The following is a 26,453-nucleotide window of genomic DNA, read 5'->3' on the forward strand; positions in this document are numbered from 1 at the left end:
TCAATCCTGCAGGGTGGAAAAAACAAAATCCAGAGTTATGCCACTCGCTCTCTTACATTTAATGTAAGTTTTAGCAATCACTACAAAGCACAAACAAAGCAAGCAGCCACAGTGTGCCACAAAGGAAGACATCCAAAGGGCAAGGGTGAGTGGGGAAAGGGGTATGGCCTTGCCTTTTTAGCAGCCACAGGACGAATGTCCCTTTGATTGGAGTTGAGGGATTTCCAAACGGTGGTCTTAGACATTTCATCAGATATGTTAATATCAGAGGGATCACACCTGAGGATCAGGGAGACGGAAAGGAGGTAAGGTCAGAAGACGGACAGAGGTAGAGGTGGACTTTAGGGAGCGCTCCCAGTGCGTTAGTATTCACAATGGAAAAACAGCATCACACACCAAAACCAAACGTGCATGTGGACAAAGGGGTCAGAGGCGCTTTTTCAACAATGATCTTACCATCCCAGCATGCAGACATCTGGGCTGTATTTCATTTCTGTGTGCATGTGAAGGTGTTTGCACTCACCTGGGGTCGTGTGCTTTTAAAGACTGAGTGGGCTTGCTGCTGCTCTCCATGGGAATCTGAACAGGTGTATCCTCTGTTTTAGTGCTGAGCATGCCTTGTGATTCCTATAAGACATGGCCGTTAATAGAGTCAAACTGTATTTACTGATTCTCAAAGACAAACATTCCCTTCAGACTACCTCTTCCATCTTTTTGGAAGCATCATCAAGATTTTTCTTCTTCCATTCAGGCATTAAGTCATCCAGGTAGCTTAGTTCTCGTTTAGAGAAACACAAGTCTAGGAGCTTGCGGACAAAAACCAAAGCCAGCACCTGTGGGGACAGATGATTAAAAATATACAAAAAGTTCCATACAAAGACATTTGGACATGGGGAGACAGAGTGGATGTGGTTGACTCACCATCATGGGAAACACAATTGCAGCAGGTGAAGTCTTGATGACCCAGAGCAACACCAGACAGGTCAGCTGGGTGACAGTGAAGAGATGCACCTTTCTCAAAGGGACATGTCGCAGATAGATGAAGTCTGGCTGATGCTTCGCTGGCATACCGAAGAGTTTGAGGCGATCAAAGAACTGAGGTGTGATAGAGATGAATGCAGGCATAGAAGTAAGGCGAGAATGAACAGATGAGAGCAGATCCCAGTGACAGATGGTGGGAATGGCAATATAATGGAAGCAATGATGAAGGACAAATGCAGTTGGATCTCTGGTTAATTAACCTTCAGGCCTCACTGAGTTACAACAGCATTAATCAGATCACGAGAGGGTAAAATAGGGGACAGCAAAATACTGCATATAACCTGAAGACATTTTGTGTTCGCAGAGCTCTGAGCTGAAGTAATAAGCATCAACATATTGAAAACTAACAACAAAACATAGTCGGATTATATGCAATCAGAGTTTTCCCCAATAAAAAGATCATGTACGTGTGCCAAAGTTATAAATTACACATTACCTGGATGCCTTTTAATGAAGACGCTCCCATGTAAAGGAAAACACCATACAACACCGGCATGGGAATAAACTAAAAAAAAAAACAGAAATAAAATAAAATTAATATTCCATTATGAGTGCTATGGGTTTGGGTTTTTCTGCATCTCAATATAATAGGTTAAAATAAACAATAATTGAATTATTTCTTTGTCTGTCTGTCGCGATTTGTCAAAGTATCAACTTTAGACAGACGTGCAAAAAAAATACACACTGCTTTAAATAAGAAGAAGAACAGATGCTTGTGTGAAACGATTGGTAAAAGAATACTAGTTAAAACATTTTAGTAAGGAAAAAAAAACAAAAAAACAAGCTTAACAGGCTTAAAAGGTGCCCTCCGGAGGACATTTCTTCAACATGGTTTAATGTCTTTTAGTAGAAAATTCTATTCTAATCAAAAAAGATTCATGTTAAATGCATTTCAATAAGTATTGATAAGGTAAATACTGATAAGTTGAATTTAATTTCTTCATGCTTTCTATCTATTGACTGCCCGTCACAGCCAGGTAGGGGCAGTATTGTACAGCCTGTCTGACTAACCTGCAGGGCTCCTGTCATGAATACAGAGCAGCCCATGAGCAGAAAGATGACCAGACCGGTGAGTCGTTGCTCTCTAATGCCCAGGAAACGTGGCTGCTCTCCCGGAGCCGAGCTCTCGGACTCCAGCTTCAGACTGTTGACATGAGAGATGGACAGAACGGTTGCTGCTACGAACCAGGGCAAGCCCATGATGGAGCACACGGCGAGCATCACCCCCACCATCAGCAGGTCCAGATGGTACCCACAGCCCTTCTGTAAAACCACAAAAGAAATGTCAAATATAGTTCCATAACCTCTGAGTAAAACAGGATTTGAACTTTCAGGGAGTCGTTTTCTTGCCAATAGCTTGTGCTCTTTTCGGTTAATGATGACTGCGGTTATCTGTTGGTCCATAAAAATGAGAATGGTGCAGAGGAGAGCAGGAATAGAGGCGGCCAGCACTGTCCACCACGGGTTGCGTCCTATTGGATTGATCAACCAACCACGATCATCTCTGGTCGGCTGGAGGAACGATTGGCAGAAATGTTACGCAATAATGCTGAAGGCATTGGTCGACGAAGGTCAATATACACATCTTGTATTTTACATTCATACCTGGAACTTGCTCGGCACCTTTAACTTCTGGGACGGCACTCCAATAGCAAAGTCAATCAGAACCATGAACACAATGGTAAGGAACACCGCAAAGTCACTGATCATAGACCGCACCTGTACACAAGATTTAACAGCACTCTGATTCATAATAGGGCACGGCAGACCTCTGTTATTGTTTTTCACAATTTATGATATCATTTGCTGTTAAACTCATAGGCGACCTTGGTGGGGAAGTAACGACTTGTCTTGAATTGTTTGAGGAAGGCAGACATGAAGAATGTTGAGAAGAACAAGATGGTGGACCAGAAAAGGACGTCTGGGGTGTAGGGGCCATGGTGGCCACATGCCGTCCCAACAAACTGCCCCTGCAGACTGATACACTCCTGTGAAGATTGACAGATGATACATTAGAGTAAAACAATCGCTTAACATTTAAAAAAAAAACAAATGCAAAACAGACGGGCAGAGAAAGAGCCTACCGAGTATAAATAATAATAGGAAAAACTTTTTTTGTTTTGTACAGTTAAACTCAGCAGTTAAAGGTTAATTGACTGACTCTCCTTGTCTCAGCAGAGGTTAGCAGCTCCAGAAAGAGGTTAGTTGATCGTTAACAAGAGCAAACAATCTGGAGCCAAAGCCATATATGCAATCAAGTGAAAGTTATGCCAACACTCGGAGGAGTTTGTAACTGTTTCCACACTGTGGCAATACCTTGGCAGTCAGGTTGGACCAAGAGACAGCGGAGGGTGTGATGTTTCTCTTCATCCACAGATCCAAAGTTGTATTAGTTGGTTTATCAGGCTCTGCACACCTACAGCTAAAGTCAGAAAGGAATCAGGGGTGTGAGCTCTACTGGGTCTTTAAAACCTGAATAATATTTTCTGATAAAAGACATTTCGTGATGAGAGACTTTCCAATGTCTTCTCAGAAAACAAAGACCTAAATAAAATGAAACCAGACGTAGAGAAATTTGTGAAAAATCATCATTGTATCACTCACTATGCCAGAGTGAGTTTGTCCAGGTCGCTGTGGGTATTGAAGGGGTAGAGTTCCCCCAGGTGAACCAGCTTCTCCAAAGCCTCATAGATGAAGATGAGGCAGATGAGGGCAGCAAAAGCCTCTTCTGTGAAACGAGTGATGTAGCACACCAGAGAGCTGGCGTCTGTGGCAACCAGCACCAAACACAGCAGGGCCGTCCACAAGCCGATACAAGTCCGCAGGGAAAGGTAGGACAAGTCATAGTCCCTTTAAAAGAGAAGGCACACAGAAGAGGAGAAAGAGAGAGGAGAGGAAAACTACATGAAACTAAAGCAAACATGTGAGTGATTAAAATGCAGGAGACAAGTTGTCGACCATACTTGCAGAATTTGAAGAGAATTTTCTCAAATACCAGCACGGGGCCTGTGCTGCCAAGAATCGTAAGAGGCTGACCAGCGAACAGCGAGTATGCAATTCCAGTCATGGAGGCACCCAGTAAGGACTCGATGGCACTCTGCATGTGGTGGAAATACAAAGTGTCTTGTCCGAAAGGCTGCGATTTTGTTGTTGAAAAACACAACACATTCATGTGACTGTTTGTGTGTTGGCGCTCTTACGATGCGTCCTTCTGTCGCCTCCCCCAGAAGCCCTCCGAAGGTGATGACGGGAGACATACAGGCACAGTAGAGGAAGAGGAACGAGGCCACACATTGGAGGCTCAGTCCATCTTTATAGTCACTGACATAGTACGGTACTTTCCGCTTGATGTCCAGAATCAGACCACCAAACAACCTACACAGGAGGAATGTGGAGTTTTAGCTTAAAGAGCCATGGTGAAGGGATTGTTGACTTGAAGTTGACTTATTATAGTTATTACATGGACATTGTCAATATGGACTGTCGTTTCCACTGCTATGGGACTTGTTTTGGCTCGGTGCTTGTTCAGTGTATTTGTTTTCTTGCTGAGAACTGTAAAACAGATAACCCTCGGTTTAATTTCTCCATCTTTGCGCTAATCTAACTGGCTTGAGCTGCATGGTCAGCAAATTGATGAGTGGTGTCAATTAAACTCTTGGGAAAGGAGCAAATAAGTGTATTATCTATCGTCCAGCTCTTCATTTAAGGATTAAAATAAGCATTTTCAAGATGAATCCAAGATTTGATGAGATAAACTCACTAATATTACATCTTATAAAACACAAGAAATGCAACATTGTTATGAACTTTTCACTCTGTAACATTGCACTCGAAGACCCTACACCTGAAACCCACAATTAATTTCCTAATTATTTTAGGTTAGATTATGGTACCAACATGTCAAGTTATAAATTGATAAGCTATACAGGGACACATAAAATATAGGTTCCAAACAAAGTTTGAAATCCATAAAAGTGTGGCTCCTGAAATTGCTTGAGAGCTGCACTTTAAAGATAAAGTCCAATGAAATAAGTCTGAGAGTCCTGAAGACAAGACTATGCTTTTTTGCACAATCCTCAGTGCATTGTAACTTCAGAAATATGCGAGGCCGTGTGGTTAAACACAAATAGTACAGAACGACCTGAAATTTTGAATTATCTGGGACAAACAGTACGAAAATATCACTTTCGGAAGCTTTAACAGTTTGAAACAGCAAAATATGATGCAAACCCAAAATGATCACTCAATCTCATGTCCTGTGGTTTTATCTGGAAATAAGTGAACGATAATTTGGGTCGTGATTCCTTTCAAACTGTCACTCTCAGTCATGCTGTCAGTCACTTGTTCAGCAACTCACACAACTAAATTTTGATTTTATGATCAGCAACAGTGAACTTGGGTAAGATTGTTAAACTCGGTTCCATGACACACGACACTTTATTCCCCTGTTTTCATGGTTCAATAAACAACTTGTGGAAATGGGACAAATCTACTAACTATAACTTTTTCAATCATTCTTTAAAACATCATGCCGAAATATTAGTTAACTTCTTGCCTTCCAGTTCTCTGCAGCTCTGGTCCGTGGTGTTCAGCGTGGAGCTCTTCATCTACCTGACAAGCTGTGCCATTCGGAACTCCTGGCATCTTCCTTTTCTCCTACAGACAGCCAGGATTAAGTGCAAACCACAAAATTGCTAAACATTGCACCGGGCGTTGTTAACATTCAGATGCAAAAAGTGTGTCTTCATGGTGTCCTTGGTCGGTACCTGAGAGGGGACGTTCTTTGGGGGCTCAATGCGAATGGAGGGGTCCCATTCTCCTGGTGGCAGGACAGTAACCTGGTCCAAGAACTCATCTATTCCCGCGAGCAAGTCACCTCTGTCCTTTGCCTTGTACGCCACATCATGGAAGATCTGGTACAGACACAATAATGACAGAGAAACCGTAACTGTAAGCCCTCGTAATCCAAACTCTGACATCTCCTTTTTCTGTGTGGCTGTCTTAAGCTTGACTTTATTTAACTCAGCCGTTACCTCATCCGTCATGATGGTTGCCATGGATCGGCCAATTTCATGGTATTGCTGAGCTTTTCCATCCGGGCCCAGAAGAATGAAGAGGAATCTGGCATTTGTTAGCAGATGTATATTGTTTGAATTTACATAATTACATTTTATAAATAGAGAACAGTCGATGTATTTGAAGAGAAATGTGTCTACCTGGTGGGAATGGGGACCTCAGTGAGTCCGCTGAGCAGAACAGCGGGGGAAAGACGGACAAAGGCCACAATCGGCCTCTCCAGGAAATCCAGCTCTCCCACCAACACATTAGAAGCCTCTGCACCCTCTGGGATCTTTTTCATGAAGTGTAGGTCCACCTTTTGAGAGAAATCTGAAGTTACTATCACACAAATACACACAAGAACACACAGGGTTAACCCAGAGGTCATCACACTCTTACACATACGGGCAATGTAGTCATCTATCAATGAAACATGAATGTTTTTGGATTCTAGGAGAAACCCAGGCGAGAGAGCAGTCCTTTATCAGACATAACAGAGATTTAAAAGAAAATGTACTAAATTACAAGACCTCTACATGACCTGAAATCTATCAGAGAGCCTGGTGCAAGTTACTGTGGTGCTGATATTACAATGTACCCTGGTTAGATGTTACCGCTTGTCATTTGAGCTGTCTTGCAGTGACTGTTGTTCTCTTAAGTAATTTAAATTAATGTAGTTCCCCGTCTGGTCCCTGGGTGGCACTCTTTGACCAAGTTGTTAATGCAGATGTTCACAGCACAACAAACATTGATAATTGACCTCAACAGAGAGCCAACGTTGCATGAATATGGCTGATAAAGATAAGAAAAAGCCTTTAGCATTATCATACTTCCAAACATTCAGTTGCATATTTCAGTAAATATATTCATAAAGAATGTTTGTAAGGAAGCTGTCTTTGTCACAGAATCTGCTTATGTACCTTACTGAGGTCCACTTGAGTGTTGTCCTGTCCAGAACCATTCTTGGATAGTTCAGTAGATGGAGGTGGGTGGGAAGATGTGACTGAACCTGGCGCATGATAAGGTGTGAATGTGTAAATAGTCAGCATACAAATATACAGTACAACACGTTCAATATGTAGTAATATGCAATATATGTTTGTGTCAGAAAACCACCTGTCAGATGGGGCTCGGACTGTTTTCGTGTGCCCTCCGCGATGGAGCGGACAATTGGGATCAGGTTCTTCTTCTTCTCATTTTGGTGGTGGTGTCTCTTCAGCAGAGCCTCTCGGACCCTCACTCTCACAGTGTCATCCAGCTCATTTGATGCCTCCTGGTGGTCCAGTACCATGTCTGGAAATCAGTGATGCACTTTGTTGCAGCAGTGATCATAGCTGAAAATTCCTCATCAAACCTCAAACCTCATGCATCATGTCTTTGGTGATGTGGGGGTGAGATTGAGATAAGGAACATGAATGGGACAATAGGTTTAACTGTGTAACATGAGACACTTGTTTCTGTGATATCTACGCTCCCAATTTTAAATTGTTTCGTCAAATCCAATTCAACAATGTGACAAAGATAACGAGAAATACAACAAACCTTTCCTGGTTCGATGCAATAAATCTTTCTTTTTTAAATATTTATAAATGACTTATTGGCTGGTATCAGCTATACTTAAATATTCAGGCTACTTTGACAGCTTTGATAAAACTATGTTCACAAACCTCTGCTTTCTGAATAAAAATGCACAGCGAAGAACTAATTGAATGTCTCAACAATGAAAATGTGTTTTCCTTGATCCCTGAAATACTTGTTTATGCTTGCAACTGCTGTTTTTGAATAAATGTGCAACAATCTGGTCAGACATCTGTCGCTGGCTCACTGCGGAGCAGAAGGTGTGTGTGTGTGTTTGTGTGTGTGTGTGTGTGTGTGTGTGTGTGTGTGTGTGTGTGTGTGTGTGTGTGTGTGTGTGTGTGTGTGTGTGTGTGTGTGTGTGTGTGTGCGTGGGAAAGCTTGGGTCAATATGTGTCCAATGTATCTGGTCATGTGGGACTGGAGAATAATCAGCATGCCCTCGTCTCCCCCAGAGCTCCTGCACTCTCATCCTTCTCCTAGATTTTCCTCGCTGACACGTCACTGAATTCCAGCTTCTTCAGTTTCATCCACACACACACACACACACACACACACACACACACACACACACACACACACACACACACACACACACACACACACACTGGTGCCTGAATTTATTCTGATCACACTTCAAGGTCGCCGCTGATGATGTGCTGACCTCAGTGACTCTATAATCAGCCATGTTAATAGTGACAATGACAAGAGAGGAGCACATGGCATCCTATAATAAAGACGAAACTCACAAATGGTGAATTTAAAGTCATCTCCGCTCAGCGTTTAGTGGCCTGGAATGGTTCAAGCTCCACTTAATGTGGGACCATGGCAACAGCTCTGCGTACGCCAGCGTGTCCTCTGACAGCCGGCCAGGAGTTACATATGCTACAGATGATGAATTCAACGATACTGTATATATTATTTTTATAGAGTAAATGCAATAAGCACTGTCATCTCACAGGAGGTCAGCTCTTTGTTCTAACCAGCAGATCTACTGAGTCTTTCTGTCACTACTTCTACTGCGACACTACGGACGTGTATGCTTGTTTGATTGATTTTTGACTCAAAATTCTCCATATGTGCGACTTTATCTAGTTTTGTTTTCTTTTTTTTTGAGTCTGCTGTGATGCTCGTCTGGATAGCGTGAGCAGAGAGGAGAGATGGATGTTTAAAGAGCATAACCTTTATGACATGCTTCTTATTGTACCTATGTGGGATCATACTATTGATCAGTGTTTAGGGTTAGGGTTAGGGTTAGCATCACTATAAATTTAAAGACATTAAAACAACTTTGTGGTTACATTATGCAAAGTCCTCTGGGACATACTAACAAACAAAATTAGTCTCACAATTAAACCAGTGCTATGGAGTATCCTTTTTTTTTTTATTCAACAGGACTTTGGTTTATGGTAAGAGCTGCTATATTTACTCCCAGTCTGTACTTTTTGTTTTTTATAATATCATTTTAATTTGTGAACCATTTCCAGATGACACTAGATCGAGTTTAATGATGAGTAAGCCAAATAATAAATAAATGAATGTATGAATGAATGTTACTTTAATGTATCTTGGCTACTGTTTGGAGTCCAGGCGCTGCTGGCAAGAGTTATACAGATAAGTGAAAAGTGACTATACTATATATCTGCCATATTGACCAAGACAAAGCTTGAGTGATTGAGAGCTTTAAAGCACGTTTCAATACATATACAGTGGCTTGCAAAAGAGAACCTTTCCACATTTTGTCACATTTTTGTATTTTATGGGATTTTTTTATACTCGGAGCTGATAGGAAGATGGATGAAGCCATAACTCTAGGAAGAAAAATGTTAGTTTGCAAAAGACTTGAGACCAAACATATAGTCAGAGCTATAATTGTTCGAATGGACAAGCCAATGCCTAGACCTTTATCCAATTGTAAGTCGCTGTTCACAGGCGGTTTCCATCCAGCCTGACTGAGCTTGATCTATTTTTCAAAGCAACGGCAAAAAGTTCATTCTCTCATGTGCAAAACTGGTAAAGACAGACCCCAAAAGAACTGCAGCTGTGATATTATTTTCCTTCCACTTCCCATTATGCAGCATGTTTTGTTGGTCTAAATGTGGAAAAGTTCAAGGGCGTCTGTCTGTGCGAATGAATAAATGAATGAGTGTGTGTTGGAATGATCAGGAACGTAAAATAATTCATTGGATGATGACCACAGAATATGAGTTGTGTGTGTTTGTATGTGTATAAATGTATCAGTAAATCCTGAGGACACTCAGGTGATGTGACCAATTTGCATTGAGTCACACACTTATTGCAGGTACATTGGTGCATCGTCTATGGATTGTATATTTGCCGGAAAATCACATTTATTGATTTAAATTGGATTTCATCACAGTGAGTAGACTATCCATTTTCACTGTTGTCACAGAAACTGATAAATATTAAAGACAATTCTGGTAAAAAACCAGCTATTTGTCAGTTTTACAACGACACCATGGCAATGTTATATGATCGGAGAGTCTTTCTATTACTGAGAGCTTCAACGTCTGAGTCAGTGTGATGATTGCATGTGATGTTTCTCTTTGCTCTGAGCTGCATGTGTGTTTCCTCTCTGAGGAGGATAAATTGATTTGTAATGGACATTCAGAAGCAATCTGGCCAAGATATAAGGCCTGCTTTGGTGCACTGAATGTAAGATTCACTCAAGTGGCAAAAAGTGCTGGACAGCAAAAGAAAGGAGGATCGGAATCTATGTTGTAAAATTATATATCCAAGTGACATCTGCCTCCTCCATCAATCACAAACTTATTTCACAGAATGTTCAGTTGGAGATTTGTGTATGTTCTCATGATAAATAGCTCTGTGGGTTTGAGATTATAATACATGTCCATCACTAAAGGCCTCACCTGCAATCTCCTCGATGCAGTCAGCATGCATGTCAAGCAGCACGCTGCCATTGATTATGCAACTGCGGAGCTCGAACAGGCTGTGGAGGGAAAGTGTGGCCACATAAGGCTTGCTCCACCTTTCACCACCGTCCTCTACGTCCTCCTCAAACTTTAGCCACCTGTAAGAAAAGGCACAGAAGATAAGGCCCCATCTAAAGTCAGATGAAGGTAAAACATCAGAGAGCAATTATAAAAGTACAGTGTGAAGCTTCATAGACAGCTTCAGTAACTTCAGGGAAGTCTTTTTTTTTTTAATGATAATATTTATTCAACTTGAGAAAATAATGTTTCAAATGTTTTGGGAAAGGCAACATCTATAAGCCTGGAAGTAGTTTGTTCTAAATGTATCTAAATGTAAATCCTTGTATCTCGAATGTCAATGTACCACAACATACAAACACTTCTTAGGCGCTTGTATGTTGTGTTTCCTAATCCCTCACTTAAATATCTACGTATGTTTCCTCATCTCACATGCATTTTATGTGAATATCAAAGCAGAGGCTTTAAAGATTAACGCCAATCAAAAATAAAATGACCTATAAATAACCGAATTGAGATCTGGTATCTGTGCAACATGAGTGAAAGCGCAGCGGCACTTTAGTGATTTGAGCTTTCTGTCTGAGTGAACAGAGCAAGAATAAGCTTGAAATGTAGATACTATTTGCCCACTTCTCTCTTCGTAACAGAAGAACTGGAGCACTGCTGAGTTGTCAGAAGCTTTATTGCCAAGCACTTCATCCAACATCTCCCAGAGGAGATCCTGACCTGGCTGTTTCCTTCCACTCAGCATCCTTGCCATCCTTCACACAGATCTCATCCAGCTCAGTGAACAACTCATGGGCCACATGTTCAGCATCCTCCTCTGTTCCCAGGATGAACTGGACCCTCTGGGACGGCGTGTCTGAAAAAGTGAGAGAACGTGAGCGAGGACACACATGTGAACCACGTCTCTCTCAAATCCCTTCTGGAATCACAGGCTGCATTTTGTACTTTGATTACATAGCTTTTAAATGACTCCCCATTCTTTAGAACTAATCTACATACACATATGCCGCACGCTGACTAGTTTCTGTTCTTTGTTAGCTAATTAGTGGCTTGTCAATTTTGGCCTCGAGGGCTCAAAGAGCATGTGTGAAGTGCTGACAGTATTGACGGGCTGTGTTTAACCACCATTACTACCTCCTCTCTGGGAAATGAGGGCACAAGTATGCCTGCAAGTCTCAGTGCTCTACAATTGATGAGCAAGTGTTTCAGATAAATAAAAGGAAGTAATATTGCATTTGGGATGAAATACTCTCCGGCATCAAACAGTGTTGGGGGACGTGCTACCATGAGTGCAGGTAGTTGTATCAGTTTCCTCGCTTTGTTGTGTTGCGATGCTTCCTGCCCTCTTGTCTCTCTTGCGGTGGCGGGAACCATGGGTTTTGTGGTGACGGTGACTCTGCCTCGGCATCCGGACCCCCACAAACAAGGTCCTGTGGCCTGAAAGAAATATATGATAAAGAGGTTTTTTACTGATACAGTTTGAACACATGCCTCCAAGCATCCATCATCCTGTTCAGGGTCATTCAAATGTACATGATGTAATGTTTTATATAAACATGAAATAAAATGCTTATAAATATATTAAAACACACAGTGTGGGGTGCTGCAAGTATGGTTACTGAAGTCAGGAAGCTAACCAGCGAATTCCAGCTTATACAGTCCTGAAAAGACAGTGTTTGGTCTCATCTTCAGACCAGTGCACAAAGGGGCAGATTAAAAGATAAACACAACACAGGCTGGAGCTCTTGACAATTACAGACTAAAAATAAAAAAGGTAAGACTGACAAAATTCAAGAGGTGGATTGAAACTGCAGTGTCTCAGTACTGACACCTAAAACACATTAAGTGCATAAGTGGCAAAACCTAAATGACACGTACTGCACCTGTACCTGTACTTGTGTTTATGTTCAAAACAGACTGTTCAAAACAGAGTAAATATAAACAGTGAGCCTTGAGGAAGACACTGAACCCCAAACTGCTCCCAGTGGATGGATTGAGTCATCTGTGTTTTGTGTGTGCGTGCGTTTGTGAGAATGGGTGGATGTAATTAAGAGTGTAAAGTACTTTGTGGTCTGCTTACATAGTGTAAAAGTGCTAGATAAGTGAAATCTATTTACTTTTGTCTCCATCCTTTCTGGGCTATATTCTGCTGTTATTGTGAGAGAAGTTATGTTTGACACCTCTTTGAAGTTATCTGATGATGTTTATAAGCTGAACATCATGCCTATCATTTGTGGAAAGACTTTGTCTTGAAATGTTTTAATCAGGTCAGCTCCTCAGTTTTTTAATAAAGTGATCATGTGACTGAGCTGAAGGAAGCACATTTAAACACAAGAAGAGAAAAACAAGAGAAGAAAGCCAGCCAATGATGAAGACCACTGTGGTCACTGAGTTCACAGGATTGAAGTCACAGTGGGTGAAAACCATTAAACTGAGGTTCAGATGTTGGCTTGAAGCTCCACAGGGACAAGACAAGCACAATCCTTAGACTGTTACACATTTTTCTCATCTACTCACATATGTAAATCGTCAGATAAAGGTTAAATGTCAAAGCAGAGGCTTCTGAGATTAAAGGTAATCAAAATAAGGTGAGCGAGAAATACAATGAAAACCAAAGGCAATTCATTCTTTCAGTCGTTTCTATTATAATCTTTCTATCTCTGAATGAATCATTATCATTATCATCCACTGCAGCAGTTATGAGCCCAGCGATACATACAAACCCACGCTAATGATCATCTAATTTAATCAACACAGCAGCTCACTGTCTTAAACCGAACCTGCAGTGTAAACGATCAACACACAAGTCATTACCAACTAAACAATACAAAAACATTAAGAAAGATTTCTTCTTTACCTCACGGTACATTATCGCATTATATGGTTTTCATCAAATATATCAATCATCTATAACATTACACTCACTGACAATTGAAAAGAAAATCCCAAGGTATATCTTTAATATGACGACTGTTAGTGGGTGAGAAACATTACTCAGTGTTCAGGCAACAGTTTGTCTTTAAAATTGAAGAAAGATGGACGAGTGGAAATATATGGGAAGGAACCAATGGTGATGACGAGACAGATGCATCGGAGCATCTCCAAAACGATAGCTCTTGTGGGCTGTTCCTGGTCTGCGGTGTTCAGCGTTTATTTACAGTGAACTTAAAATAAAAAGCAGTGAACCATTGTGTGGAAAAACAAAACAACAGACTGCAGCTCCAATTCCTCTGAAAGTTTATGCTGGCCCTGATTGAATGTTGTCAGAATACACAATATGCATCTTAGTTTGCTGCATATGAGGCAGAAAAGAGAAACATACACAACATGTAACAGGTGAGGGTCATGTATTATATAGTATATATGACACACTGGCAGTGCTCTGAACAGACGGGCTGCAAACTCAGCGAGGCCAGAACATCTGGGATTCGAAGGTGAAAAACTAAACGACGTGCTTTTCAACAAGCTCATTTCTGTGTATTTGACAGGAGAAGGTGAAGATTTGCGAGAGATGCCTGGATGCATTTGAAGCTGAGGAACAGTGCATCTCAAACAAATGCAGTAACTATAAATAAAAGGTGAGAACATCTCTGGTCTGCCAAATCAATACTGAACATGACGATGGCAGTGTTTTGGGAGGCACCATGCTATATCGAATTTCTGATTTGTTTTCACAGAATTAAAGTCAAAGACTAGAATTATACATTAAGAAGCCAACTTATTCATTCAGGAAAAAGATCATACCTACTTATGGTTTAATTTTCCTGCCATGTTTAGTAGACCAGGGGAAAATGTGTTGCATACCCTTTCAGCCTCTATGTTCACTTTTTGGGGGGGAATTCCTCAAAAAAGGATGCTTCCAGCTTTTCCATCTTGCTGGTGTATGTGATGGCAGTGGACAGCCTGGTTTTCTTAACATTGAGTTTTTATTTGAGTTTACCTTTCGTATTGTATGCTTACGTGTGTCTGAGTTATTTATTTCATATATGTAGTGGTTCCTGTTAAACACTTTCACAGGATTTCGTTCTTCAGTCATTTTGCCATGACAAATGGAGATGATGTCCAAATATGGAAACAATGCAGACTATGCAAGAAAACACTGGTTACAATGTTGTGAAAATGAATCAGACTTCCTGAAAGATTTTGATAACCTGAGGCAGACACCGATTCTTGTTGAATGACCTCTGAATTAGTCATCATGGCCACTTCTGCGCCCTGCTGCACAGTTTACTTACCTTCCAGTTCCTCTTTCTCATAGTGGATGTTCAGTACTGAGCTGGTTCCTCCCTGGTCTACCACCACCTCTTCATCTGACCTCTGATGGATAAATGACACAGACAACAAATGCAAGAACGTCACTGGTGTTATTGATTGTAATTGACGATCCTTCATCTCCAGCAGATCCGGTGGACAGGTTTACCATGTTCTGATAAAAAGAGAGAAAAGCTAAAAGTTCATTATCATCCAACAGTGTCCGGTCCAGAAGTGACGACTGGAATTGTAACAGAGCCACTAATAGGCAAACCCGATGAAACCTTTTAGATGATAAGCATCAAATTCCAGACAGGCTATTCTAGGACTGTCTGTTATTGACAGACACGCAGATGTGCACATGAACGCACGCACGCACCCACGCACGCACGCACGCACACAAAAACACACACCAGGCCTAAATAGACTATGACTCAGTTGGAGGATGTGTTAGGCTTAATGATCCACAGTGAAATCAAATCAAATTAGCAGTGTCATATCCATCAATCCGTCCGTAACACTGTCAGACAGTGACGGGACGTTTCTGTAGCTGCATTCAGTATCACAGCGACAAGGTTGCCATCTCACCTGCAGTGGTGGTTATCTCCTGTCAGACTCTGCTTGAGTGTGTCCTATGATAATGAGGGCAGAGTGCTGCAGGAACCTCTACACTGGCTCCTGAGTTACCACGTTGCTACACAGCCTGTGTTCACAGGATGTCTCTTCAACGCTCTGCATCAGCTCATGCTAACAGCAAATCTTTGATCTATGATTTCTGTTGCCTCCCACATAGTGTTAAAGGGAATGAGTTTGTACCACTGCAACCAAGGAATGAATCAGCTTTGATATGAGAGCATAATAATGGCTAGAGCTCTAGCCAGTAAAGATGCTAAAATCTATAAATAAATACCCCGAGGATGCTATAAATGCCTGCGAGCAGCAACATACAGTTATGTATAGTTTTTAACTAACCTTTAACTGCAGATGGTAACAAGCACACTGGTAGAAGCTGTTTTCCAAATCACAGATACTTCCACCCACTCTATAAGGGCACATGATCCTTACGAATGTGTTTCTATGAGTGTGCTAGGGGGTGGAAGTAGAATGGCCAAAACAATAGAATAAATATAATATATTCACTATTTAGTGAAGCTGATACAAAATCTTGGATATCAGTGCAGGAATGTAATATCTATGAAGACAAAGGAGGAGGAACAGAGAAATTCTGCAGAAGAGGCTGATTTTTCTGCAGTGAAACACAAAGCAATAATAAGCAGTAATTTAGCTTTAATTTAACTGATTAGAGAATGGATAAGAACCCATTTCCTGTGGTGCTTTAGTTTGACTGAGAATGATGCATCTAATTAACAGTGATGCTACATGCCATTGATCACCAAGAAATTAGTTATTGTGATTGGGTGTTCATGAAAAGATTAATGTGGAAACAATGACAACATATTAGATTCTCTGGGGTAAAATTGAAGCGCCAATGCTGAAGGTCTACAGGCTCCATCATGCTGTGTTTTATTGTGAAATACCATGCTTAACAGTCATGTGACACAGTAAGTAAAACGTTCTTGAATAAACCGATGTAATTCGACTCTGATCTATTTATCAGATATAGACTATTTTTGTGCTTTTTTTATCCTTGTTCAAATTCTCTCACATTATTTCAAGATGATTTAGATCTTTACTTTGACGAGGTCATCTTAAGGTTAACCTGAACTTATCAACTGATTGCCTTATAGCTCTTGATATGATGCGGAAGTCACAGTTGAATCAATAGAAGGCAAGCTTCCCAGCTACACACTCACTGAAATAATCCCATTTTGTTTTCACCATCACCAGTTGTCTTTGTTGGGTTTTTTTTTACCCCCCAGAATGGTTTAAATAAAGGGTCCTAGAAGGAATGCAATAATTAAACAAATATTGTATTTTCTTCTAATAGCCTACACGTGAGGTTTACAAATGTAAAATTAAAAGCCATGTAGTTTAATACACTAATGATATTTTACAATTGAGCCAACATGTACAGTGATAAATAACTGTATTCCCTGATCATCAGAGTGATAAGCTGTTGATTAAAGCTTTCAAGGACAAAAAAATGCATCTGCATAGCAGGACCCAACACAAATCCCTGTGTGTATTACTAAGATGAGTGTTTTGAGCAAAGAGCAAGCAGTGCTTCTTCTTATTTCTCTGAGGGTTTGGCTGATAAAACACTGTGCACAGTTTATTGACGAAATATAAAACCCTACTATTAAAATGTCACTGAATTCTGCTGGCAGTTCTGATAAATGGGAACAATGCCTGTCTGTGTCCGTTCACCTCTGATTCAGTTTAAATTTATACTTCCACTCATGCTCAAGTCTTTTGTTTAATCCCTCTAGCCCTCCGTGGCTGCTAAATCTTATCAACTGAACACTAGTCACACAAGATTTTGATGAGAAAAAAACCCAACAGTTAATGTGTAGTAAGGAAGCCAAATGCCTTACCTGATAAGGGTCAATTTTTCGATCCAAAATAACATGATTATAATTTACACAGTCGTCTATAACATCTTTGAGATCCCAAGACATCGACTTAATTCACCAGAGCGGGCGGCCCGGCACTGCCTCCTTGCCTCCTTTCACAACCTCTCTACCATATCAGAGCTAAGGGATTTATTTCCCTTTCCATGACTGCACACTTCATTATCCCATGACAATACAGGCCTTTTAAAAGTGAGGCTACTTAATTAGGGAGGCATGCTCAGACCAAACACTGAATGTCACTCGTGCCATAACAATCATGTTTATGCAGGACATAAAGGAACGGTTACAAAAAAAAGGTCGCTGTGTGTAAGTCTCTGATAGTTTTTATTTCAAATTTTATGGCACATAAATGCTGTACCATACTACCCTGAATGAAATGGGTATAGAAGATGGATATATGAATGGATAACAGATATTATTGCTGTAGCACACCCGAGTGCAAAATCTGCTTATGAAATAGGCCAAAGGCCTTTCAATCCAGTTAAAGCAATGTTTGGTAAAACAACAGAAAAAAGCTGATTTTGTATTTTGTATTTAGGAACTATGAAGCCTTTACAAATAATATAGTCATTACAATGAGAACATACATTATGGAAATGATCTATTTGAGGTTTTCAGTTACAGAAATGCAAACTCTACCACAGAAAAATTCACAAAACTTAAATCAGGAGTCTGCAACCAGCAGTTCTTACCTTAATTGTGTGACAAAGCCAACAATCTGAGGGTTCAATAAATAGCGACTTTATTAGTTGTCGACATTTTATTTGATTGTTTGTCTGGATGACTCAAACAGAGGCGTTCATATTAAAGAAGGCCTATTCCTGCCATGAGATGCAACATGCTGATTGCAAAAACATCACTTTAAAATGGGTTATCTTGATTCTTAAGGCCAAATATATTTTACAACTCCAGCCAAATTTGACTTGGTGTTGAGGAGAAGTGGTTCTTTTGAATTCAAATATAGCAGACCCCTGACGTAATTGTCCATTTATCTTCTATACCACTTTATCACATTCAGGGTGACATGATGCTGAAGTCCCAGTTAATCCTAGTTAATTATGGGGAAGGAAGGGTGCACTGTGGACAGGTCACCAGTCTATCACAGGGCGCAGACAGACACGCACACACACACACACACACACACACACACACACACACACACACGCACGCACGCACGCACGCACGCACACACACACACACACACACACACACACACACACACACACACACACACACACACACACACACACACACACACACACACACACACACACACACACACACACACACACACACACACACAGGAGCAGTGTAGTATCACCAATGACACTTGTACCAGCACAATACAGGTCACCTCTTCCTAAAGTGACGAGTGGAAAAGTCCTGCTCTATAACATCAGATTCATCATTACAGACCTCAGACAAATTCTGCAGTTTACACCACTGGGAAAAAAAAGACAATAAAATGTATTCATGCCTCCTTTGGCTCAATCTTATTGCACACTGATAGTGTGTCACACACAAAGTGTTATCAGTCACTGCAGCTGAATTAGGGCATGTGTGCAGCGAGTGGGTTTTGAGCTTGGGCTAGAGGCAGCGATGCAGCCACTTCCATTAGAATATGAGGTTTACTAAACATATAGACATGCAACAAGAGAGAATGGACGAGAGAGAGAGAGAGAGAGAACACATTTAAAAGCTCTTTGTCCTAGAAAGGATGGTAGTCTATCAGATCTGATCAATTAGTTTGAATCAATTTGTTATACAGACAAACACACAAGCACAAAAAGGGGGTGAGAGAGAGAGAGAGAGAGAGAGAGAGAGAGCTTTAATTAATGAAAGATAAACTAAATACTGCCTTCGGGCTTTAATGTAAATATGAAAAAAACTGGTCTTGAATAAACACACACACACACACACACACACACACACACACACACACACACACACACACACACACACACACACACACACACACACAGACACACACACACACACACACACACACACACACAGCCTTTTCGATAGCACTTACAAAATAAGGGACACAAGATGAAGGAACTACAGTCTTCTTGTATCTTGAGTGAGATCAGATTACACTGCTGGGAATCCACTCTACAATTACGATGGTCTGTCAACTGAGTCCAGTCCTGACAACATACAATGACTCACAGCTCATAGTCGTCCCAGTCACAGTTCACTAGTAGCGCCTTCTTAATGACAATTTCATGCAGGTATGTGTTTTTCTAAAATGTTAATGGTTCCCTGTCATTCACGTCTCACCTCCCTTAAGTCATATGAAGTGCTTCAGCTAATTGAGAGCTCACATGGTACTTCCAAGTTCAGTTTGCCTCCTGGGCTTGAGCAGTGTGACCCTCCAAGCGTGTGCGTGTGCGTAATTTTCCACTGACGTGGCATTACATTTCTGAGTTGGTGCCTGTTTCTATCTCCTGGCAACTGTCCTTCTTTCTTCATTCCAGCTCAATAATGGTCACACTACCTCGACGGGCTTTCGAGTAAATCATTTTCCACACAGATTAATGCCACAGTACCACAGTAGTGAGCGGCCCATCACTTGATTCAAAATGGCTGCCTGTCCTTGAAGTACTGTCCTTTAACAAGCATTTTACCGGTAACCAACTGTGGTAAACTCTCACTGGAGCTGCTTTATGGCAAAATCTGCAGTCAAATAACAGTGTGACATCAGATGATAAAATCACGTGAATTCAAAGAGTGAAAGGATGAGAAATTAGGAGTGCAAACACAAAACTCTACTTTTGGTTTTAGCACAGTTTAAAGCCCTAAATATGCAAATAACCTCTGCTTATCACCCCCTGTTAGACTGAGAACTATTAAAGTATATCTAAACTCAAGTTAAATTACACTTTAACAGACTGCAAACACAAAATGGAGTGATTATCTACTTGACTGACTGTATTCTCATGACAAATTTTCTTCTGCATTGCCCCAGAACAATACTGGACTGCAGTGGACAAACACACAATGACGAAATCTTGTGCTACAAATTTTAGTTCTCAGTAAACTTTCAAATTTACTGTTGCACTGGATGAGCTCCCCCATCATTGGAAGTATGTCACCATTGAGCTTTTAAAGCCATATATTCAAAACAAATGATTAAATTAAGTGATATTTCTTATTCCTACAGTTTACAAGTACTGTGATCAAGGCTATATAAACTAATATGAGAATAGAACAGAGCTAAGCACAACTAACTACCTTTATGAAACAATAATTCAGTTACTGAAGTTGCTGTGAGTCCATTACTTTCGTTCAAACAATTGTGGACCTGATGTCTCCCACTGTCTTACTCACAGTTTGGCTGTACTTCTAGCATGAGAAGACATCAGCCTGCCTCCACACTGTCGAAGATGTCTTCTCAGTCCATAGATTAAGGTTAACTGAGCTTTAAAAGTGCTGCTTGCTGTTGTCTACATGGTTTATCGCTGCTCATTCTCATTGTCATCTATTGTTTGGCCTCGACATCGAGCAGATAAGACAGTTATATCCTGTTTGATGAATTGGAACACTTCGAATTGACTGATTCACTCAAACAGACCAAAATAGCATGCGTCCATCATTTGACTTCCAACTAATTGATGTAACTTCATCTGACCTTGATGAGAGACACAGTCATCAGACTGAACCACACAGTGTTTTGCACAATCCACACAATTTTTAGACATCCTAAATATTTCCAGGTAACTATTCATTTTTTTCTTTAAGTTACTTGTGAAGTAACTAGACTTCTGTTTGAAGAAGTGATTGCAAATGTGTTATAGACCTAATTGTTATTCCACCTGTTATACATCAGAATTAAAAAAAAAAAAAAAAAAAATCATCAAACTTTTTCTTTAAATGAGTTATTTCTGTCAGTAAGCAACATTTTCACTTCAGGAAGCGATTCATGAGCACTCATATGCTGTAATGCAGACTCATCATTTTATTCGGAGCTTTTGTACGTTCCTCTGCCTCATCTGACACATTTTCACAAGAAGAATCGCAGGCAACCTCGTCAAGTGTCTCAGCTTGTCAAATCCCCAAAATAGAAACGTTATCTCTCGCAAAGGCTTGATAGCTGAAGAATTACACCACGCTCTTTCTGGTCCCAAAAAAAGATGACAGATTCCCAGATTCCCAGTACAGACGCACTGTGTCCTACTTAAGATGCTGACAAACTCTCCTTTTAATTCTGAAAGTCATTCGTAGATACGTCATACACCAAAGACTTTTTCCACAAAGAAAAATGTGGATTTTGATATTTAATTACAATCGAAATCATTGACCTGTTGTCAGTGTGACTTTAGAGCTGTTTCTTAACTAAGGCAATTTTTTTTTTTAAATCCTTCAGTGGGTGAAAAATTAATTTTGGGGCAAACTCAAGAGATATTGTCAAAGTGAAATCATTGAAATTGTTGTCATCCTGACCAAGTAGAGCAGCAATGATTTGCCTCCTCTCTCCTGACTGAGAAGGGTGATCAGTTTGCTGCACTAAAATGTCCTCTCTGTTCATCAGGGCACTGAGGGAACCATGAGTACAGTCAGCTCTTTTGCTGGCCCGAGATCCATAGAGGCAGTAAGACGGCGCACAATACTTGTATGAGCACATATTGTTGTGAACACAATCTGACAAGGAAAGATGGATATCAGCAGTAAAGATAAGAGGCTTGCGAGACACTGACCGATATACTTCTAATGGTCCATCCGTGATTCTGCAACAAGATGCAAGCTTTCGGGTCTTTCAACAGCTCTGTCTTGGTTTCAGTGTGTCCCTGCTCTAACGTACTTGATTTTGATACTAAAATCAATATTAGGCTTTCGGCAGAGATTCATGATAACATATTCATTAAATTCAAATGTCTTGGAGCAGGAATATCAAGCATGGAGTTGTAGTAGTCAATGCTCTTGCCTTTCGCGGAGGCCTTTCCATGTGGAATTTGCATGTCCTCCTAATGTGTGGGATTTTTGCAGATACTACTAAATCATACATAAAGCAGTTGAGACGATGGATGATTGGAACGTGTCACCAACATGCAGCACCCGGACCTCTCGGGACCAGATGTGCCAACCTCTGTTCTCACAAAACACTCCAAAGATCCCTGATGATGTTCCTCTACAGTCTCCTATTTTTATCTGCCACATTACCACTATCTCACGACCTCCTCATACGTTGACCCTTCTTGAAGCACCCTGAACTGACAGCATGGACACAGTTCCTGACTTAGACAACTGAGGCTGTCACTTCCAGACTGGGCTTAGTGACAGAGAGCTTGGATTGGCACTTGGTGGCACTGCCTCAGGCCGCTGCTGCCCCCTTCCTTGGATTGCACTGTTTAAGCAGTCATATGAGAAGACATGTGCAACAGTTCTCACTCGGAGCAGGGGTACATGTGAATGGATGAAAGAAAAGAGGTGAATACGTGAGGATGGAAGGGAGAGAGCGAGAAGAGACAGGATGAGAGGGACGGCTGTTTTGACTGCCTCAGCCCACGGGCAGCATGAGTCATACACGGCTAATTCAATGCCACACACACAAGTCTACTGCTCCTCAGCTCTCGTTCTTTAAAGGTTTTATTACTGCATCCTGTGCTTTGTGCGTGAACGTCTTGGGGATTTGCATTGCAAATGATATCATTGAATAGAGACTGTTAGTTTAAGTATCAAAAATAGACCATCAGTTGACTCATCCAGCTAAATATTGATCATTATTACTTTTTGCCGTTGCTGTGCTTTATCCGTACCGATGTCACAGGGGACTGGACCCGATCCCTGCCAACTTTGTCACTGTAAGAAAAATTACACTCTGGATAGATGGAGAGTCCGTGAAATTGTTAAAATAAAGACCCTATCACCAATACACATTCACATACGTGGCTGATTTGGACTAATCCGTTAACCCAAACATTTTTAGGATTGGTTTGGGAGTCATTAATTTACACAAACAGCAGGAGTACATGTTGACTCCACAGGTACAAGAGCCCCAACAAGGATTCACTTGAACGGTCTCTGACCATCTGTTAAAAGATTTCTCCAAGAGATTTGCTCTTTTGTCTGGGGGGGAAAACGTGTACAAATTTACAGTTGTGCTGTTTGACCAGCTCTTGCATTCCTCAGACAAATTACGACGAAGCACTCTCACCAAATGGACTCTCTGCCACCGTACTAATTCAAATGGAAGATTGGGAAAAATGCCAAATATGACTGCACAGGACTGCAACAAGAAAATGTGACAATCGTGCATTTCAGGAAATAAAACTTGGGACAGATTTATGACATGGAGAGTGATAAATTATAATAAAAACTGCACCTTAAATAACATTGATATAATATCAGGCCTTTAATTGACGCGGTTGCTTTTCGATGTATGTTTTTAACATTAGATATTCTTCAAGGCTAACTTCTTTGTAATATTAATTAAACACTCATATCTGTCATTGGGCGCCATCAGTCGCTTGCTGATATTACTGAAGCAAATAATATATTTTCATATAACTGGTTACAATAGTGGAAATTACTTAAATGTACTCAATTACCAGTATGGTTGATTTAAAAAAAAAAAATCGAATCAAAGTAAACAGAAAAAAATTTATATTTTGTCTTCAGCGAGTTCAAAATGCTGCTGCATGTCTGCTAACTCTCATGAGCAGTTTTTACCTATTTTAGCCTCATACGACTTGCTGCCTGTTGATTTTAGGATCCATTCTATGATTCATTAATTTGTTATTGAATGCTTCCATGGTCCTACCCCACCCTACCTATGAACTTTTACAGACTTGCCCCTTCCACTCAGCTCGACTGCTTCTGATGGAGCCTAAAACCAGACTCAGTCTCAGAGGGAACCATGCTTTTATTGCTCACAGCTCATATTTAAGAATTTGCTACCGCTCATCTGACACCTTCTTTATCTCTTTTTATATTAAATCTTAAAACCCACCACTTCACTTTGGCCATTAACACTGTATGAAGTACTTATTCTAATGTATTCTCTGTACTTTCATCTATGTCTTTAATTGAATTAGTTTACTTTTATTTGATGGATTTAATGGTTCAATTAATTTTGTGCGCAGCACTTTGATCCTGTGGTCATTTAAAAGAAAACAAAAATAGATTGTATTGAATTAAATTTAGGTTTTTATACTCATGGCACATTCTATGAATGAAAAGGTAAAAAACAGATTGCATCATGGCAAACAATTTTAGTTGGAAAAAAAGTAATTTTCCCTGTTAAAAGAAGAATCCTAAAGCCAATAGATAGAGCTGATTACTGTGATTGAACTCAGTATCAACTTGTGATTTTAAAAGTAGTTAGTAAATATAAATTGTACATGTCAGTATTTGCAATACATTACTACCAACTACTGCATCTGAAAGTCAAATAGTAGAGTACTTGTACCTTTATTAATTATATAGTCTTTCCTTTTAACTGAATACATCACTCCAAATAACTAACTAAATATCACCCTATATTAAGATGCAATATGTATTATTTTCTATTGGACATCATACAAAAATCTACTATTTTAAACTACGGTAATACTTTTGACTAATACTATGAAGTGATAATCAGTGTCTCTAACTTCATATGTCAGTGGTCACAATGTAATTGGCTGACTGGTTACTCAAGCAAATCATCTGATATTTTCCTTCACCAAACCAAAATCTCTGTACAACCACTTCAGCGGGGTCTAAGGGGTGCCTGGTCCAAAGTGACAGACCAAAACACATCGGTTGTAACGGAGAAAGTCTTTCAAACAATGATATGGGCTGACACATGAAGAATGAGGCTCTCTCAAGATTCCCTTTCCATTTCTGGAAGCCGTCTTATTATATCGACCACTGAACTCATCTCTGGCTTTTCTCCACAACTCCTGCACTAAGACAGGATGTTGTTGTAAAATAAAAATGATGCCATGACTTTGAGAGTGGACTGCATCAAGTCCATAGAGCTATGATAGACTGTTTGTCATGAAAAGATGCATATTGCATAATGAACAAAAAGCTGACATGGACATTGATTTATTTGTGTTGCTGATCCCCCTCCATTTCTACTTAAGCTGAGTGAATGTAAAGGATAGCATAACATCAGTGCATTGCTCAACCAATTTCCCCCATTTAAACCACACTTGAGCACTTAAGCGGTCCTCTTCCCGCCCCCAGCAATAGCTAATGACAAGGATGTGTGGTGGGAGACACTCGGCTCTTTCACCATGTGAGAATGGCGTCAAGGTCATTTGAGGGTAAATGAGAAAATAACCCGCCATCTAATGAAGATCACGTTAAAAACAAATCATCCAAACTCTCTTTATCTTGTTATGCCCCACACGTGCACGCACATGCGACTCCAGGACGCGCACGAGGGATTTTAGTGACCGCTGTGGTATGTAGGCTGGGTGAACATGCGTCGATATGTGATCAATAACCCGCTGCACTTCTCACAACACTGTGGCCATTACATTTCCATGACAAATTAAATCGTGAATTCGTGGAGGAAGGCAATGAAAACCCCAAATTCCCCATTGCACTGCAAAGTGGCACGCTCTGTGGAATTATTGCACGTGTTGGTGTCTCGGAATAACAACATCCTCCAAATGGAGCATCATCCTGCAGGGATGGAGACACACGCTAACATCCTGGAATTACAAAGAGTCCAGACAGATAGCACACCCTCAATAAAAGAAAGAAAACAAACAACAAAAAACAAAAAACAAAACTGGCACATTTAATAAGATTGGTACAAGAATCAGATCTATCCTTAGTCGTCCCTGTCATGAAAATGTTCTCTGAAGATCACACCATCCATCTTTTAGTTTCTTTTAGCGCACAGAATGTCTAACCAGAGACTCCAGCTGTTGGAGCTTGAGCACAGTGTCCCTTGTCCCCCTCATCTCAGGGTTGAAGCAACGCGCCATGCAGAAAGCCCTTAAGGCACACTTTACCTGGTAACTCAGTATACTCTCGGGGTCGTTGACGGGCACACTCATGGCTTCTGGGTTAACCT

General features: G+C 40.6%; 1 protein-coding gene across 1 annotated transcript; it reads right to left on the reverse strand.

Moving 5' to 3' along the window:
- slc4a8 (solute carrier family 4 member 8) lies at window positions 1-26,436 on the reverse strand (the record flags this gene model as incomplete). Its single annotated transcript, XM_080495442.1, has 25 exons — window positions 1-6; window positions 174-279; window positions 524-627; window positions 702-833; window positions 922-1,095; window positions 1,478-1,546; window positions 2,053-2,304; window positions 2,392-2,553; window positions 2,647-2,760; window positions 2,868-3,029; window positions 3,358-3,463; window positions 3,646-3,891; window positions 4,005-4,138; window positions 4,242-4,416; window positions 5,597-5,697; window positions 5,808-5,954; window positions 6,075-6,162; window positions 6,258-6,415; window positions 7,020-7,108; window positions 7,216-7,392; window positions 10,566-10,726; window positions 11,373-11,508; window positions 11,937-12,089; window positions 14,888-14,969; window positions 26,392-26,436. The coding sequence occupies 25 exons, from the start codon at window positions 26,434-26,436 to the stop codon at window positions 1-3; spliced, it is 3,279 nt and encodes a 1,092-aa protein (XP_080351568.1).
- Window positions 26,437-26,453: the final 17 nt, after the last annotated feature.

The sequence above is a fragment of the Blennius ocellaris genome, assembly GCF_963422515.1.
Source record: "Blennius ocellaris genome assembly, chromosome: 4".
Classification (NCBI taxonomy): domain Eukaryota; kingdom Metazoa; phylum Chordata; class Actinopteri; order Blenniiformes; family Blenniidae; genus Blennius; species Blennius ocellaris.